The sequence below is a fragment of the Eucyclogobius newberryi genome, unplaced genomic scaffold (genome assembly GCF_026437365.1).
Source record: "Eucyclogobius newberryi isolate DKJ021-1_F unplaced genomic scaffold, fEucNew1.0.hap1 SCAF_95, whole genome shotgun sequence".
In the NCBI taxonomy this organism is placed as follows: Eukaryota; Metazoa; Chordata; class Actinopteri; order Gobiiformes; family Gobiidae; genus Eucyclogobius; species Eucyclogobius newberryi.
Window position 1 is genome coordinate 71493 of NW_027316538.1, and position 17019 is coordinate 88511.

A 17019-nucleotide genomic window follows, 5' to 3' on the forward strand; every position below is an offset into this window, starting at 1 on the left:
CGCCATCACCTCCTCATCACCTCCTCCATCACCTCCTCCATCACCTCCTCCATCACCTCCTCATCACCTCCTCCATCACCTCCTCCATCACCTCCTCATCACCTCCTCATCATCTCCTCATCACCTCCTCCATCACCTCCTCATCATCTCCACCATCACCTTCTCATCACCTCCTCCATCACCTCCTCCATCACCTCCTCCATCACCTCCTCATCACCTCTGCCATCACCTCCTCATCACCTCCTCCATCACCTCCTCATCATCTCCTCATCACCTCCTCCATCACCTCCTCATCATCTCCTCCATCACCTCCTCCATCACCTCCTCATCATCTCCTCCATCACCTCCTCCATCACCTCCTCATCACCTCCTCCATCACCTCCTCCATCACCTCCTCATCATCTCCTCCATCACCTCCTCCATCACCTCCTCCATCACCTCCTCATCATCTCCTCCATCACCTCCTCCATCACCTCCTCCATCACCTCCTATTTACCACATCCATCACCTCCTCATCATCTCCTCCATCACCTCCTCCATCACCTCGTCATCACCTCCTATTCACCACCTCCATCACCTCCTCCATCACCTCCTTCATCACCTTCTCATCACCTCCTCATCACCTCCTCCATCACTTCCTCATCACCTCCTCCGTCACCTCCTCATCACCTCCTCCATCTCCTCCTCCATCACCTCCTCCATCACCTCCTCCTCATCTCCTCATCACCTCCTCCATCACCTCCTCATCACCTCCTCATCACCTCCTCCATCACCTCCTCCATCACCTCCTCATCACCTCCACATCACCTCCTCATCACCTCCTCATCACCTCCTCCATCACCTCCTCCATCACCTCCTCCATCACCTCCTCCATCACCTCCTCATCACCTCCTCCATCACCTCCTCATCATTTCCTCCATCACCTCCTCCATCACCTCCTCATCATCTCCTCCATCACCTCCTCCATCACCTCCTCATCACCTCCTCCATCACCTCCTCCATCACCTCCTCATCATCTCCTCCATCACCTCCTCCATCACCTCCTCCATCACCTCCTCATCATCTCCTCCATCACCTCCTCCATCACCTCCTCCATCACCTCCTCCATCACCTCCTCATCATCTCCTCCATCACCTCCTCCATCACCTCCTCCATCACCCCCTCCATCACCTCCTATTTACCAACTCCATCACCTCCTCATCATCTCCTCCATCACCTCCTCCATCACCTCCTCCATCACCTCCTCCTCATCTCCTCATCACCTCCTCCATCACCTCATCACCTCCTAATCACCTCCTCCATCACCACCTCCATCACCTCCTCCATCACCTCCTTATCACCTCCTCATCATCTCCCCATCACCTCCTCCATCACCTCCTCCATCACCTCCTCATCACCTCCTATTCACCACCTCCATCACCTCCTCCATCACCTCCTCATCATCTCCTCCATCGCCTCCTCCATCACCTCCTCATCACCTCCTATTCACCACCTCCATCACCTCCTCCATCACCACCTCCATCACCTCCTCCATCACCTCCTCATCACCTCCTCATCATCTCCTCCATCACCTCCTCCATCACCTCCTCATCACCTCCTATTCACCACCTCCATCACCTCCTCCATCACCTCCTCATCATCTCCTCCATCGCCTCCTCCATCACCTCCTCATCACCTCCTATTCACCACCTCCATCACCTCCTCCATCACCTCCTCCATCACCTCCTCATCACCTCCTCCATCACTTCCTCATCACCTCCTCCATCACCTCCTCCATCACCTCCTCATCACCTCCACATCACCTCCTCATCACCTCCTCATCACCTCCTCCATCACCTCCTCCATCACCTCCTCCATCACCTCCTCATCACCTCCTCCATCACCACCTCCTCATCTCCTCATCACCTCCTCCATCACCTCCTCCATCACCTCCTCATCACCTCCTCCATCACCTCCTCATCATCTCCTCATCACCTCCTCCATCACCTCCTCATCACCTCCTCCATCACCTCCTCATCATCTCCTCATCACCTCCTCCATCACCTCCTCATAACCTCCTCATCACCTCCTCCATCACCTCCTCATCATCTCCTCATCACCTCCTCCATCACCTCCTCATAACCTCCTCATCACCTCCTCCATCACCTCCTCATCATCTCATCACCTCCTCCATCACCTCCTCATCATCTCCTCATCACCTCCTCCATCACCTCCTCATCATCTCCTCCATCACCTCCTCCATCACCTCCTAATCACCTCCTATTCACCACCTCCATCACCTCCTCCATCACCTCCTCATCATCTCCTCCATCGCCTCCTTCATCACCTCCTCATCACCTCTTATTCACCACCTCCATCACCTCCTCCATCACCTCCTCATCACCTCCTCCATCACCTCCTCATCACCTCCTCATCACCTCCTCCATCACCTCCTCCATCACCTCCTCATCACCTCCACATCAACTCCTCATCACCTCCTCATCACCTCCTCCATCACCTTCTCCATCACCTCCTCCATCACCTCCTCCATCACCTCCTCATCACCTTCTCCATCACCACCTCCTCATCTCCTCATCACCTCCTCCATCACCTCCTCATCACCTCCTCATCACCTCCTCCATCACCTCCTCATCATCTCCTCATCACCTCCTCCATCACCTCCTCATCACCTCCTCCATCACCTCCTCATCATCTCCTCATCACCTCCTCCATCACCTCCTCATAACCTCCTCATCACCTCCTCCATCACCTCCTTATCACCTCCTCCATCACCTCCTCATCATCTCCTCATCACCTCCTCATCACCTCCTCCATCACCTCCTCATCACCTCCTCCATCACCTCCTCCATCACCTCCTCATCACCTCCTCATCACCTCCTCATCACCTCCTCCATCACCTCCTCCATCACCTCCTCCATCACCTCCTCCATCACCTCCTCATCACCTCCTCCATCACCACCTCCTCATCTCCTCATCACCTCCTCCATCACCTCCTCCATCACCTCCTCATCACCTCCTCCATCACCTCCTCATCATCTCCTCATCACCTCCTCATCACCTCCTCCATCACCTCCTCATCATCTCCTCATCACCTCCTCCATCACCTCCTCATAACCTCCTCATCACCTCCTCCATCACCTCCTCATCATCTCCTCATCACCTCCTCCATCACCTCCTCATCATCTCCTTATCACCTCCTCATCACCTCCTCCATCACCTCTTCATCACCACCTCCACATCACCTCCTCATCACCTCCTCATCACCTCCTCATCACCTCCTCCATCACCTCCTCCATCACCTCCTCCATCACCTCCTCCATCACCTCCTCATCACCTCCTCCATCACCTCCTCATCATCTCCTCATCACCTCCTCATAACCTCCTCATCACCTCCTCCATCACCTCCTCATCATCTCCTCATCACCTCCTCCATCACCTCCTCATAACCTCCTCATCACCTCCTCCATCACCTCCTCATCATCTCCTCATCACCTCCTCCATCACCTCCTCCTCATCTCCTCATCACCTCCTCCATCACCTCCTCATAACCTCCTCATCACCTCCTCCATCACCTCCTCATCATCTCCTCATCACCTCCTCCATCACCTCCTCATCATCTCCTTATCACCTCCTCATCACCTCCTCCATCACCTCTTCATCACCACCTCCACATCACCTCCTCATCACCTCCTCATCACCTCCTCATCACCTCCTCCATCACCTCCTCCATCACCTCCTCCATCACCTCCTCCATCACCTCCTCATCACCTCCTCCATCACCTCCTCATCATCTCCTCATCACCTCCTCATAACCTCCTCATCACCTCCTCCATCACCTCCTCATCATCTCCTCATCACCTCCTCCATCACCTCCTCATAACCTCCTCATCACCTCCTCCATCACCTCCTCATCATCTCCTCATCACCTCCTCCATCACCTCCTCCTCATCTCCTTATCACCTCCTCATCACCTCCTCCATCACCTCCTCATCACCTCCTCCATCACCTCCTCCATCACCTCCTCATCACCTCCACATCACCTCCTCATCACCTCCTCATCACCTCCTCATCACCTCCTCCATCACCACCTCCATCACCTCCTCCATCACCTCCTCCATCACCTCCTCATCACCTCCTCCATCACCACCTCCTCATCTCCTCATCACCTCCTCCATCACCTCCTCCATCACCTCCTCATCACCTCCTCCATCACCTCCTCATCATCTCCTCATCACCTCCTCATAACCTCCTCATCACCTCCTCCATCACCACCTCATCATCTCCTCATCACCTCCTCCATCACCTCCTCATAACCTCCTCATCACCTCCTCCATCACCTCCTCATGATCTCCTCATCACCTCCTCCATCACCTCCTCATCATCTCCTCATCACCTCCTCCATCACCTCCTCATCACCTTCTCTTTCACCTTCTCCATCACCTCCTCCTTTACCTCCTCCATCACAGTGTGGTTCTCTGGATCCACAGACAGGGACAAACAGAGACTACAGCGCCCTCTGATGAGAAGGTGATCGGCTGCAGACTTCATCTCAGGCAGGAGTCCACTCCCCTCAGGCAGGAGGCCACACCCCTCAGGCAGGAGGCTACGCCCCTCAGGCAGGAGGCCACGCCCATCTGCTGTTGGACTCATGAACACTTCTTAAAACTTGTCACTTTCTGCTCTTCTTATATAAACTCTACTGTACATTTTGTTTACATAATGAGCCTATTTTATTTTTTATCCTACAGAAGATCTAAATTGTTTTTCTTTTATTTAGGTTGTTTTTTTTTTATCATTGTTCATTGTTTTATGTTGCACCAAAATAAGTTCTTATGTTTGTGAATTCATTTCATTGACAATGGAAATAAACCTTTTCTGATTCTGGGAATAAATACTTGGCTCTAGAAACAAGTAGCTCCACAAACTGATCTGGTTCTGGTTCCAGGTCGGTGCTGGGTCAGGGTTCTCACACGCTGCACATGTGGAGCTGCCCGACCCAAACCCAGGACGAGTCCGTCACCTTCCTGGCCGACAAGCTGTCCTCAGCCACAAACCCTGACCTGAGCAGCAGCGTCGCCATCAGCTTCTGCCTCGACCGCTACAGCTTCCCCGTGGTGCTGCCCAACTCCTCCCAGGTCCAGAAACAGGTCAGAACCTAACTCAAGGGTCCAGAACCAGCTCAGAACCAAACTCAAGGGTCCAGAACCAGCTCAGAACCTAACTCAAGGGTCAAGAACCAGCTCAGAACCTAACTCAAGGGTCCAGAACCAGCTCAGAACCAAACTCAAGGGTCCAGAACCAGCTCAGAACCTAACTCAAGGGTCCAGAACCAGCTCAGAACCTAACTCAAGGGTCCAGAACCAGCTCAGAACCTAACTCAAGGGTCCAGAACCAGCTCAGAACCTAACTCAAGGGTCAAGAACCAGCTCAGAACCTAACTCAAGGGTCAAGAACCAGCTCAGAACCTAACTCAAGGGACCAGAACCAGCTCAGAACCTAACTCAAGGGTCCAGAACCAGCTCAGAACCTAACTCAAGGGTCAAGAACCAGCTCAGAACCTAACTCAAGGGACCAGAACCAGGTCAGAACCTAACTCAAGGGTCAAGAACCAGCTCAGAACCTAACTCAAGGGTCCAGAACCAGCTCAGAACCTAACTCAAGGGACCAGAACAAGCTCAGAACCTAACTCAAGGGTCTAGAACCAGGTCAGAACCTAACTCAGGGGTCCAGAACCAGCTCAGAACCTAACTCAAGGGTCTAGAACCAGCTCAGAACCTAACTCAAGGGTCAAGAACCAGCTCAGAACCTAACTCAAGGGTCCAGAACCAGCTCAGAACCTAACTCAAGGGTCTAGAACCAGGTCAGAACCTAACTCAAAGGTCCAGAACCAGCTCAGAACCTAACTCAAGGGTCTAGAACTAGGTAAGAACCTAACTCAAGGGTCCAGAACTAGGTCAGAACCTAACTCAAGGGTCCAGAACCAGCTCAGAACCTAACTCAAGGGTCCAGAACCAGCTCAGAACCTAACTCAAGGGTCAAGAACCAGGTCAGAACCTAACTCAAGGGTCAAGAACCAGCTCAGAACCTAACTCAAGGGACCAGAACCAGCTCAGAACCTAACTCAAGGGACCAGAACCAGGTCAGAACCTAACTCAAGGGTCCATAACCAGCTCAGAACCTAACTCAAGGGTCCAGAACCAGCTCAGAACCTAACTCAAGGGTCAAGAACCAGCTCAGAACCTAACTCAAGGGTCAAGAACCAGCTCAGAACCTAACTCAAGGGTCTAGAACCAGGTCAGAACCTAAATCAAGGGACCAGAACCAGCTAAGAACCTAACTCAAGGGTCCAGAACCAGCTCAGAACCTAACTCAAGGGTCAAGAACCAGCTCAGAACCTAACTCAAGGGACCAGAACAAGCTCAGAACCTAACTCAAGGGTCTAGAACCAGGTCAGAACCTAACTCAGGGGTCCAGAACCAGCTCAGAACCTAACTCAAGGGTCAAGAACCAGCTCAGAACCTAACTCAAGGGTCCAGAACCAGCTCAGAACCTAACTCAAGCGTCCAGAACCAGCTCAGAACCTAACTCAAGGGTCCAGAACCAGCTCAGAACCTAGCTCAAGGGTCTAGAACCAGCTCAGAACCTAACTCAAGGGTCCAGAACCAGCTAAGAACCTAACTCAAGGGTCAAGAACTAGGTAAGAACCTAACTCAAGGGTCCAGAACCAGGCCAAAACCTAACTCAAGGGTCCAGAACCAGCTCAGAACCTAACTCTTGGGTCCAGAACCAACTCAGAACCTAACTCAAGGGTCAAGAACCAGGTCAGAACCTAACTCAAGGGTCCAGAACCAGCTCAGAACCTAACTCAAGGGTCTAGAACTAGGTCAGAACCTAACTCAAGGGTCCAGAACCAGGTCAGAACCTAACTCAAGGGTCGAGAGCTAGGTCAGAACCTAACTCAAGGGTCTAGAACTAGGTGAGAACCTAACTCAAGGGTCCAGAACAAGCTCAGAACCTAACTCAAGGGTCTAGAACTAGGTCAGAACCTAACTCAAGGGTCCAGAAACAGGTCAGAACCTAACTCAAGGGTTTAGAACCAGCTAAGAACCTAACTCAAGGGTCTAGAACCAGGTCAGAACCTAACTCAAGGGTCCAGAACCAGCTCAGAACCTAACTCAAGGGTCAAGAACCAGGTCAGAACCTAACTCAATGGTCAAGAACCAGGTCAGAACCTTACTCAAGGGTCAAGAACCAGGTCAGAACCTAACTCAAGGGTCAAGAACCAGCTCAGAACCTAACTCAAGGGTCCAGAACCAGCTCAGAACCTAACTCAAGGGTCCAGAACCAGCTCAGAACCTAACTCAAGGGTCCAGATCCAGCTCAGAACCTAACTCAAGGGTCAAGAACCAGGTCAGAACCTAACTCAAGGGACCAGAACCAGCTCAGAACCTAACTCAAGGGTCTAGAACCAGGTCAGAACCTAACTCAAGGGTCCAAAACCAGCTCAGAACCTAACTCAAGGGTCCAGAACCAGGTCAGAACCTAACTCAAGGGTCCAGAACCAGGTCAGAACCTAACTCAAGGGTCTAGAACCAGCTCAGAACCTAACTCAAGGGACCAGAACAAGCTCAGAACCTAACTCAAGGGTCTAGAACCAGGTCAGAACCTAACTCTGGGGTCCAGAACCAGCTCAGAACCTAACTCAAGGGTCAAGAACCAGCTCAGAACCTAACTCAAGGGTCCAGAACCAGCTCAGAACCTAACTCAAGCGTCCAGAACCAGCTCAGAACCTAACTCAAGGGTCCAGAACCAGCTCAGAACCTAGCTCAAGGGTCTAGAACCAGCTCAGAACCTAACTCAAGGGTCCAGAACCAGCTAAGAACCTAACTCAAGGGTCAAGAACTAGGTAAGAACCTAACTCAAGGGTCCAGAACCAGGCCAAAACCTAACTCAAGGGTCCAGAACCAGCTCAGAACCTAACTCTTGGGTCCAGAACCAACTCAGAACCTAACTCAAGGGTCAAGAACCAGGTCAGAACCTAACTCAAGGGTCCAGAACCAGCTCAGAACCTAACTCAAGGGTCTAGAACTAGGTCAGAACCTAACTCAAGGGTCCAGAACCAGGTCAGAACCTAACTCAAGGGTCGAGAGCTAGGTCAGAACCTAACTCAAGGGTCTAGAACTAGGTGAGAACCTAACTCAAGGGTCCAGAACAAGCTCAGAACCTAACTCAAGGGTCTAGAACTAGGTCAGAACCTAACTCAAGGGTCCAGAAACAGGTCAGAACCTAACTCAAGGGTTTAGAACCAGCTAAGAACCTAACTCAAGGGTCTAGAACCAGGTCAGAACCTAACTCAAGGGTCCAGAACCAGCTCAGAACCTAACTCAAGGGTCCAGATCCAGCTCAGAACCTAACTCAAGGGTCAAGAACCAGGTCAGAACCTAACTCAAGGGACCAGAACCAGCTCAGAACCTAACTCAAGGGTCTAGAACCAGGTCAGAACCTAACTCAAGGGTCCAGAACCAGCTCAGAACCTAACTCAAGGGTCCAGAACCAGGTCAGAACCTAACTCAAGGGTCCAGAACCTGGTCAGAACCTAACTCAAGGGTCTAGAACCAGCTCAGAACCTAACTCAAGGGTCAAGAACCAGGTCAGAACCTAACTCAAGGGTCCAGAACCAGCTCAGAACCTAACTCAAGGGTCTAGAACCAGCTCAGAACCTAACTCAAGGGTCAAGAACCAGGTCAGAACCTAACTCAAGGGTCCAGAACCAGCTCAGAACCTAACTCAAGGGTCAAGAACCAGGTCAGAACCTAACTCAAGGGTCAAGAACAAGGTCAGAACCTTACTCAAGGGTCAAGAACCAGGTCAGAACCAACTCAAGGGTCAAGAACCAGGTCAGAACCTAACTCAAGGGTCTAGAATCTGCTCAGAACCTAACTCAAGGGTCCAGAACCAGCTCAGAACCTAACTCAAGGGTCCAGAACCAGCTCAGAACCTAACTCAAGGGTCCAGAACCAGCTCAGAACCTAACTCAAGGGTCCAGAACCAGCTCAGGACCTAACTCAAGGGTCGAGAGCTAGGTCAGAACCTAACTCAAGGGTCTAGAACTAGGTCAGAACCTAACTCAAGGGTCCAGAACAAGCTCAGAACCTAACTCAAGGGTCTAGAACTAGGTCAGAACCTAACTCAAGGGTCCAGAAACAGGTCAGAACCTAACTCAAGGGTATATAACCAGCTAAGAACCTAACTCAAGGGTCTAGAACCAGGTCAGAACCTAACTCAAGGGTCCAGAACCAGCTCAGAACCTAACTCAAGGGTCAAGAACCAGGTCAGAACCTAACTCAAGGGTCAAGAACCAGGTCAGAACCTTACTCAAGGCTCAAGAACCAGGTCAGAACCTAACTCAAGGGTCAAGAACCAGGTCAGAACCTAACTCAAGGGTCTAGAATCAGCTCAGAACCTAACTCAAGGGTCCAGAACCAGCTCAGAACCTAACTCAAGGGTCCAGAACCAGCTCAGAACCTAACTCAAGGGTCCAGATCCAGCTCAGAACCTAACTCAAGGGTCAAGAACCAGGTCAGAACCTAACTCAAGGGACCAGAACCAGCTCAGAACCTAACTCAAGGGTCTAGAACCAGGTCAGAACCTAACTCAAGGGTCCAGAACCAGCTCAGAACCTAACTCAAGGGTCTAGAACCAGGTCAGAACCTAACTCAAGGGTCCAGAACCAGCTCAGAACCTAACTCAAGGGTCTAGAACTAGGTAAGAACCTAACTCAAGGGTCCAGAACTAGGTCAGAACCTAACTCAAGGGTCCAGAACCAGTTCAGAACCTAACTCAAGGGTTTAGAACCAGCTCAGAACCTAACTCAAGGGTCTAGAACCAGCTCAGAACCTAACTCAAGGGTCAAGAACCAGGTCAGAACCTAACTCAAGGGTCAAGAACCAGCTCAGAACCTAACTCAAGGGTCAAGAACTAGGTAAGAACCTAACTCAAGGGTCCAGAACCAGCTCAGAACCTAACTCAAGGGACAAGAACCAGCTCAGAACATAACTCAAGGGTCCAGAACCAGCTCAGAACCTAACTCAAGGGACCAGAACCAGCTCAGAACCTAACTCAAGGGTCTAGAACCAGGTCAGAACCTAACCCAAGGGTCCAGAACCAGCTCAGAACCTAACTCAAGGGTCCAGAACCAGCTCAGAACCTAGCTCAAGGGTCTAGAACCAGCTCAGAACCTAACTCAAGGGTCCAGAACCAGCTCAGAACCTAACTCAAGGGTCAAGAACTAGGTAAGAACCTAACTCAAGGGTCCAGAACCAGGTCAGAACCTAACTCAAGGGTCAAGAACCAGGTCAGAACCTAACTCAAGGGTCCAGAACCAGCTCAGAACCTAACTCAAGGGTCTAGAACTAGGTCAGAACCTAAGTCAAGGGTCCAGAACCAGGTCAGAACCTAACTCAAGGGTCGAGAATTAGGTCAGAACCTAACTCAAGGGTCTAGAACTAGGTCAGAACCTAACTCAAGGGTCCAGAACAAGCTCAGAACCTAACTCAAGGGTGTAGAACTAGGTCAGAACCTAACTCAAGGGTCCAGAAATAGGTCAGAACTTAACTCAAGGGTCAAGAACCAGGTCAGAACCTAACCCAAGGGTCTATAATCAACTCAGAACCTAACTCAAGGGTTTAGAACCAGCTAAGAACCTAACTCAAGGGTCAAGAACCAGGTCAGAACCTTACTCAAGGGTCAAGAACCAGGTCAGAACCTAACTCAAGGGTCAAGAACCAGGTCAGAACCTAACTCAAGGGTCTAGAATCAGCTCAGAACCTAACTCAAGGGTCCAGAACCAGGTCAGAACCTTACCCAAGGGTCCAGAACCAGCTCAGAACCTAACTCAAGGGTCCAGAACCAGCTCAGAACCTAACTCTAGGGTCCAGAACCAGGTCAGAACCTAACTCAAGGGACCAGAACCAGCTCAGAACCTAACTCAAGGGTCTAGAACCAGGTCAGAACCTAACTCAAGGGTCCAGAACCAGCTCAGAACCTAACTCAAGGGTCTAGAACTAGGTAAGAACCTAACTCAAGGGTCCAGAACCAGGCCAGAACCTAACTCAAGGGTCCAGAACCAGGTCAGAACCTAACTCCTGGGTCCTGAACCAGCTCAGAACCTAACTCAAGGGTCAAGAACCAGGTCAGAACCTAACTCAAGGGTCCAGAACCAGCTCATAACCTAACTCAAGGGTCTAGAACCAGCTCAGAACCTAACTCAAGGGTCAAGAACCAGGTCAGAACCTAACTCAAGGGTCAAGAACCAGGTCAGAACCTAACTCAAGGGTCTAGAACCAGGTCAGAACCTAACTCAAGGGTCCAGAACAAGCTCAGAACCTAACTCAAGGGTCTAGAACCAGGTCAGAACCTAACTCAAGGGTCTAGAAACTAGGTCAGAACCTAACTCAAGGGTCTAGAACTAGGTCAGAACCTAACTCAAGGGTCCAGATATAGGTCAGAACTTAACTCAAGGGTCAAGAACCAGGTCAGAACCTAACTCAAGGGTCTATAATCAACTCAGAACCTAACTCAAGGGTTTAGAACCAGCTAAGAACCTAACTCAAGGGTCAAGAACCAGGTCAGAACCTTACTCAAGGGTCAAGAACCAGGTCAGAACCTAACTCAAGGGTCAAGAACCAGGTCAGAACCTAACTCAAGGGTCTAGAATCAGCTCAGAACCTAACTCAAGGGTCCAGAACCAGGTCAGAACCTTACCCAAGGGTCCAGAACCAGCTCAGAACCTAACTCTAGGGTCCAGAACCAGGTCAGAACCTAACTCAAGGGACCAGAACCAGGTCAGAACCTTACCCAAGGGTCCAGAACCAGGTCAGAACCTTACCCAAGGGTCCAGAACCAGCTCAGAACCTAACTCTAGGGTCCAGAACCAGCTCAGAACCTAACTCAAGGGTCCAGAACCAGCTCAGAACCTAACTCAAGGGTCTAGAACTAAGTAAGAACCTAACTCAAGGGTCCAGAACCAGGCCAGAACCTAACTCAAGGGTCCAGAACCAGGTCAGAACCTAACTTCTGGGTCCTGAACCAGCTCAGAACCTAACTCAAGGGTCCAGAACCAGCTCATAACCTAACTCAAGGGTCTAGAACCAGGTCAGAACCTAACTCAAGGGTCAAGAACCAGGTCAGACCCTAACTCAAGGGTCCAGAACCAGCTCAGAACCTAACTCAAGGGTCTAGAACTAGGTCAGAACCTAAGTCAAGGGTCCAGAACCAGGTCAGAACCTAACTCAAGGGTCGAGAGCTAGGTCAGAACCTAACTCAAGGGTCAAGAACCAGGTCAGAACCTAACTCAAGGGTTTAGAACCAGCTCAGAACCTAACTCAAGGGTCTAGAACCAGCTCAGAACCTAACTCAAGGGTCAAGAACCAGGTCAGAACCTAACTCAAGGGTCAAGAACCAGCTCAGAACCTAACTCAAGGGTCAAGAACTAGGTAAGAACCTAACTCAAGGGTCCAGAACCAGCTCAGAACCTAACTCAAGGGACAAGAACCAGCTCAGAACATAACTCAAGGGTCCAGAACCAGCTCAGAACCTAACTCAAGGGACCAGAACCAGCTCAGAACCTAACTCAAGGGTCTAGAACCAAGTCAGAACCTAACCCAAGGGTCCAGAACCAGCTCAGAACCTAACTCAAGGGTCCAGAACCAGCTCAGAACCTAGCTCAAGGGTCTAGAACCAGCTCAGAACCTAACTCAAGGGTCCAGAACCAGCTCAGAACCTAACTCAAGGGTCAAGAACTAGGTAAGAACCTAACTCAAGGGTCCAGAACCAGGTCAGAACCTAACTCAAGGGTCAAGAACCAGGTCAGAACCTAACTCAAGGGTCCAGAACCAGCTCAGAACCTAACTCAAGGGTCTAGAACTAGGTCAGAACCTAAGTCAAGGGTCCAGAACCAGGTCAGAACCTAACTCAAGGGTCGAGAATTAGGTCAGAACCTAACTCAAGGGTCTAGAACTAGGTCAGAACCTAACTCAAGGGTCCAGAACAAGCTCAGAACCTAACTCAAGGGTGTAGAACTAGGTCAGAACCTAACTCAAGGGTCCAGAAATAGGTCAGAACTTAACTCAAGGGTCAAGAACCAGGTCAGAACCTAACCCAAGGGTCTATAATCAACTCAGAACCTAACTCAAGGGTTTAGAACCAGCTAAGAACCTAACTCAAGGGTCAAGAACCAGGTCAGAACCTTACTCAAGGGTCAAGAACCAGGTCAGAACCTAACTCAAGGGTCAAGAACCAGGTCAGAACCTAACTCAAGGGTCTAGAATCAGCTCAGAACCTAACTCAAGGGTCCAGAACCAGGTCAGAACCTTACCCAAGGGTCCAGAACCAGCTCAGAACCTAACTCAAGGGTCCAGAACCAGCTCAGAACCTAACTCAAGGGTCCAGAACCAGGTCAGAACCTAACTCAAGGGACCAGAACCAGCTCAGAACCTAACTCAAGGGTCTAGAACCAGGTCAGAACCTAACTCAAGGGTCCAGAACCAGCTCAGAACCTAACTCAAGGGTCTAGAACTAGGTAAGAACCTAACTCAAGGGACAAGAACCAGCTCAGAACATAACTCAAGGGTCCAGAACCAGCTCAGAACCTAACTCAAGGGACCAGAACCAGCTCAGAACCTAACTCAAGGGTCTAGAACCAGGTCATAACCTAACCCAAGGGTCCAGAACCAGCTCAGAACCTAACTCAAGGGTCCAGAACCAGCTCAGAACCTAGCTCAAGGGTCTAGAACCAGCTCAGAACCTAACTCAAGGGTCCAGAACCAGCTCAGAACCTAACTCAAGGGTCAAGAACTAGGTAAGAACCTAACTCAAGGGTCCAGAACCAGGTCAGAACCTAACTCAAGGGTCAAGAACCAGGTCAGAACCTAACTCAAGGGTCCAGAACCAGCTCAGAACCTAACTCAAGGGTCTAGAACTAGGTCAGAACCTAAGTCAAGGGTCCAGAACCAGGTCAGAACCTAACTCAAGGGTCGAGAATTAGGTCAGAACCTAACTCAAGGGTCTAGAACTAGGTCAGAACCTAACTCAAGGGTCCAGAACAAGCTCAGAACCTAACTCAAGGGTGTAGAACTAGGTCAGAACCTAACTCAAGGGTCCAGAAATAGGTCAGAACTTAACTCAAGGGTCAAGAACCAGGTCAGAACCTAACCCAAGGGTCTATAATCAACTCAGAACCTAACTCAAGGGTTTAGAACCAGCTAAGAACCTAACTCAAGGGTCAAGAACCAGGTCAGAACCTTACTCAAGGGTCAAGAACCAGGTCAGAACCTAACTCAAGGGTCAAGAACCAGGTCAGAACCTAACTCAAGGGTCTAGAATCAGCTCAGAACCTAACTCAAGGGTCCAGAACCAGGTCAGAACCTTACCCAAGGGTCCAGAACCAGCTCAGAACCTAACTCAAGGGTCCAGAACCAGCTCAGAACCTAACTCAAGGGTCCAGAACCAGGTCAGAACCTAACTCAAGGGACCAGAACCAGCTCAGAACCTAACTCAAGGGTCTAGAACCAGGTCAGAACCTAACTCAAGGGTCCAGAACCAGCTCAGAACCTAACTCAAGGGTCTAGAACTAGGTAAGAACCTAACTCAAGGGTCCAGAACCAGGCCAGAACCTAACTCAAGGGTCCAGAACCAGGTCAGAACCTAACTCCTGGGTCCTGAACCAGCTCAGAACCTAACTCAAGGGTCAAGAACCAGGTCAGAACCTAACTCAAGGGTCCAGAACCAGCTCATAACCTAACTCAAGGGTCTAGAACCAGCTCAGAACCTAACTCAAGGGTCAAGAACCAGGTCAGAACCTAACTCAAGGGTCAAGAACCAGGTAAGAACCTAACTCAAGGGTCTAGAACCAGGTCAGAACCTAACTCAAGGGTCCAGAACAAGCTCAGAACCTAACTCAAGGGTCTAGAACCAGGTCAGAACCTAACTCAAGGGTCGAGAGCTAGGTCAGAACCTAACTCAAGGGTCTAGAACTAGGTCAGAACCTAACTCAAGGGTCTAGAACTAGGTCAGAACCTAACTCAAGGGTCCAGATATAGGTCAGAACTTAACTCAAGGGTCAAGAACCAGGTCAGAACCTAACTCAAGGGTCTATAATCAACTCAGAACCTAACTCAAGGGTTTAGAACCAGCTAAGAACCTAACTCAAGGGTCAAGAACCAGGTCAGAACCTTACTCAAGGGTCAAGAACCAGGTCAGAACCTAACTCAAGGGTCAAGAACCAGGTCAGAACCTAACTCAAGGGTCTAGAATCAGCTCAGAACCTAACTCAAGGGTCCAGAACCAGGTCAGAACCTTACCCAAGGGTCCAGAACCAGCTCAGAACCTAACTCTAGGGTCCAGAACCAGGTCAGAACCTAACTCAAGGGACCAGAACCAGGTCAGAACCTTACCCAAGGGTCCAGAACCAGGTCAGAACCTTACCCAAGGGTCCAGAACCAGCTCAGAACCTAACTCTAGGGTCCAGAACCAGCTCAGAACCTAACTCAAGGGTCCAGAACCAGCTCAGAACCTAACTCAAGGGTCTAGAACTAAGTAAGAACCTAACTCAAGGGTCCAGAACCAGGCCAGAACCTAACTCAAGGGTCCAGAACCAGGTCAGAACCTAACTTCTGGGTCCTGAACCAGCTCAGAACCTAACTCAAGGGTCCAGAACCAGCTCATAACCTAACTCAAGGGTCTAGAACCAGGTCAGAACCTAACTCAAGGGTCAAGAACCAGGTCAGAACCTAACTCAAGGGTCCAGAACCAGCTCAGAACCTAACTCAAGGGTCTAGAACTAGGTCAGAACCTAAGTCAAGGGTCCAGAACCAGGTCAGAACCTAACTCAAGGGTCGAGAGCTAGGTCAGAACCTAACTCAAGGGTCTAGAACTAGGTCAGAACCTAACTCAAGGGTCCAGAACAAGCTCAGAACCTAACTCAAGGGTGTAGAACTAGGTCAGAACCTAACTCAAGGGTCCAGAAATAGGTCAGAACTTAACTCAAGGGTCAAGAACCAGGTCAGAACCTAACCCAAGGGTCTATAATCAACTCAGAACCTAACTCAAGGGTTTAGAACCAGCTAAGAACCTAACTCAAGGGTCAAGAACCAGGTCAGAACCTTACTCAAGGGTCAAGAACCAGGTCAGAACCTAACTCAAGGGTCAAGAACCAGGTCAGAACCTAACTCAAGGGTCTAGAATCAGCTCAGAACCTAACTCAAGGGTCCAGAACCAGGTCAGAACCTTACCCAAGGGTCCAGAACCAGCTCAGAACCTAACTCAAGGGTCCAGAACCAGCTCAGAACCTAACTCTAGGGTCCAGAACCAGGTCAGAACCTAACTCAAGGGACCAGAACCAGCTCAGAACCTAACTCAAGGGTCTAGAACCAGGTCAGAACCTAACTCAAGGGTCCAGAACCAGCTCAGAACCTAACTCAAGGGTCTAGAACTAGGTAAGAACCTAATTCAAGGGTCCAGAACCAGGCCAGAACCTAACTCAAGGGTCCAGAACCAGGTCAAAACCTAACTCCTGGGTCCTGAACCAGCTCAGAACCTAACTCAAGGGTCAAGAACCAGGTCAGAACCTAACTCAAGGGTCCAGAACCAGCTCATAACCTAACTCAAGGGTCTAGAACCAGCTCAGAACCTAACTCAAGGGTCGAGAACCAGGTCAGAACCTAACTCAAGGGTCAAGAACCAGGTCAGAACCTAACTCAAGGGTCTAGAACCAGGTCAGAACCTAACTCAAGGGTCCAGAACAAGCTCAGAACATAACTCAAGGGTCTAGAACCAGGTCAGAACCTAACTCAAGGGTCGAGCGCTAGGTCAGAACCTAACTCAAGGGTCTAGAACTAGGTCAGAACCTAACTCAAGGGTCTAGAACTAGGTCAGAACCTAACTCAAGGGTCCAGATATAGGTCAGAACTTAACTCAAGGGTCAAGAACCAGGTCAGAACCTAACTCAAGGGTCTATAATCA

General features: G+C 50.3%; 1 protein-coding gene across 1 annotated transcript in view; it reads left to right on the forward strand.

The window, feature by feature from the left end:
- The window catches only part of LOC140354539 (phosphatidylinositol 4,5-bisphosphate 3-kinase catalytic subunit gamma isoform), a 166151-nt gene that overhangs the window by 23355 nt on the left and 125777 nt on the right, over positions 1–17019 (forward strand). The window contains exon 6 of the mRNA XM_072439572.1: positions 4946–5153. Coding sequence (XP_072295673.1) covers positions 4946–5153 — 208 coding nt within the window. The remainder of the gene's footprint in view (positions 1–4945; positions 5154–17019) is intronic.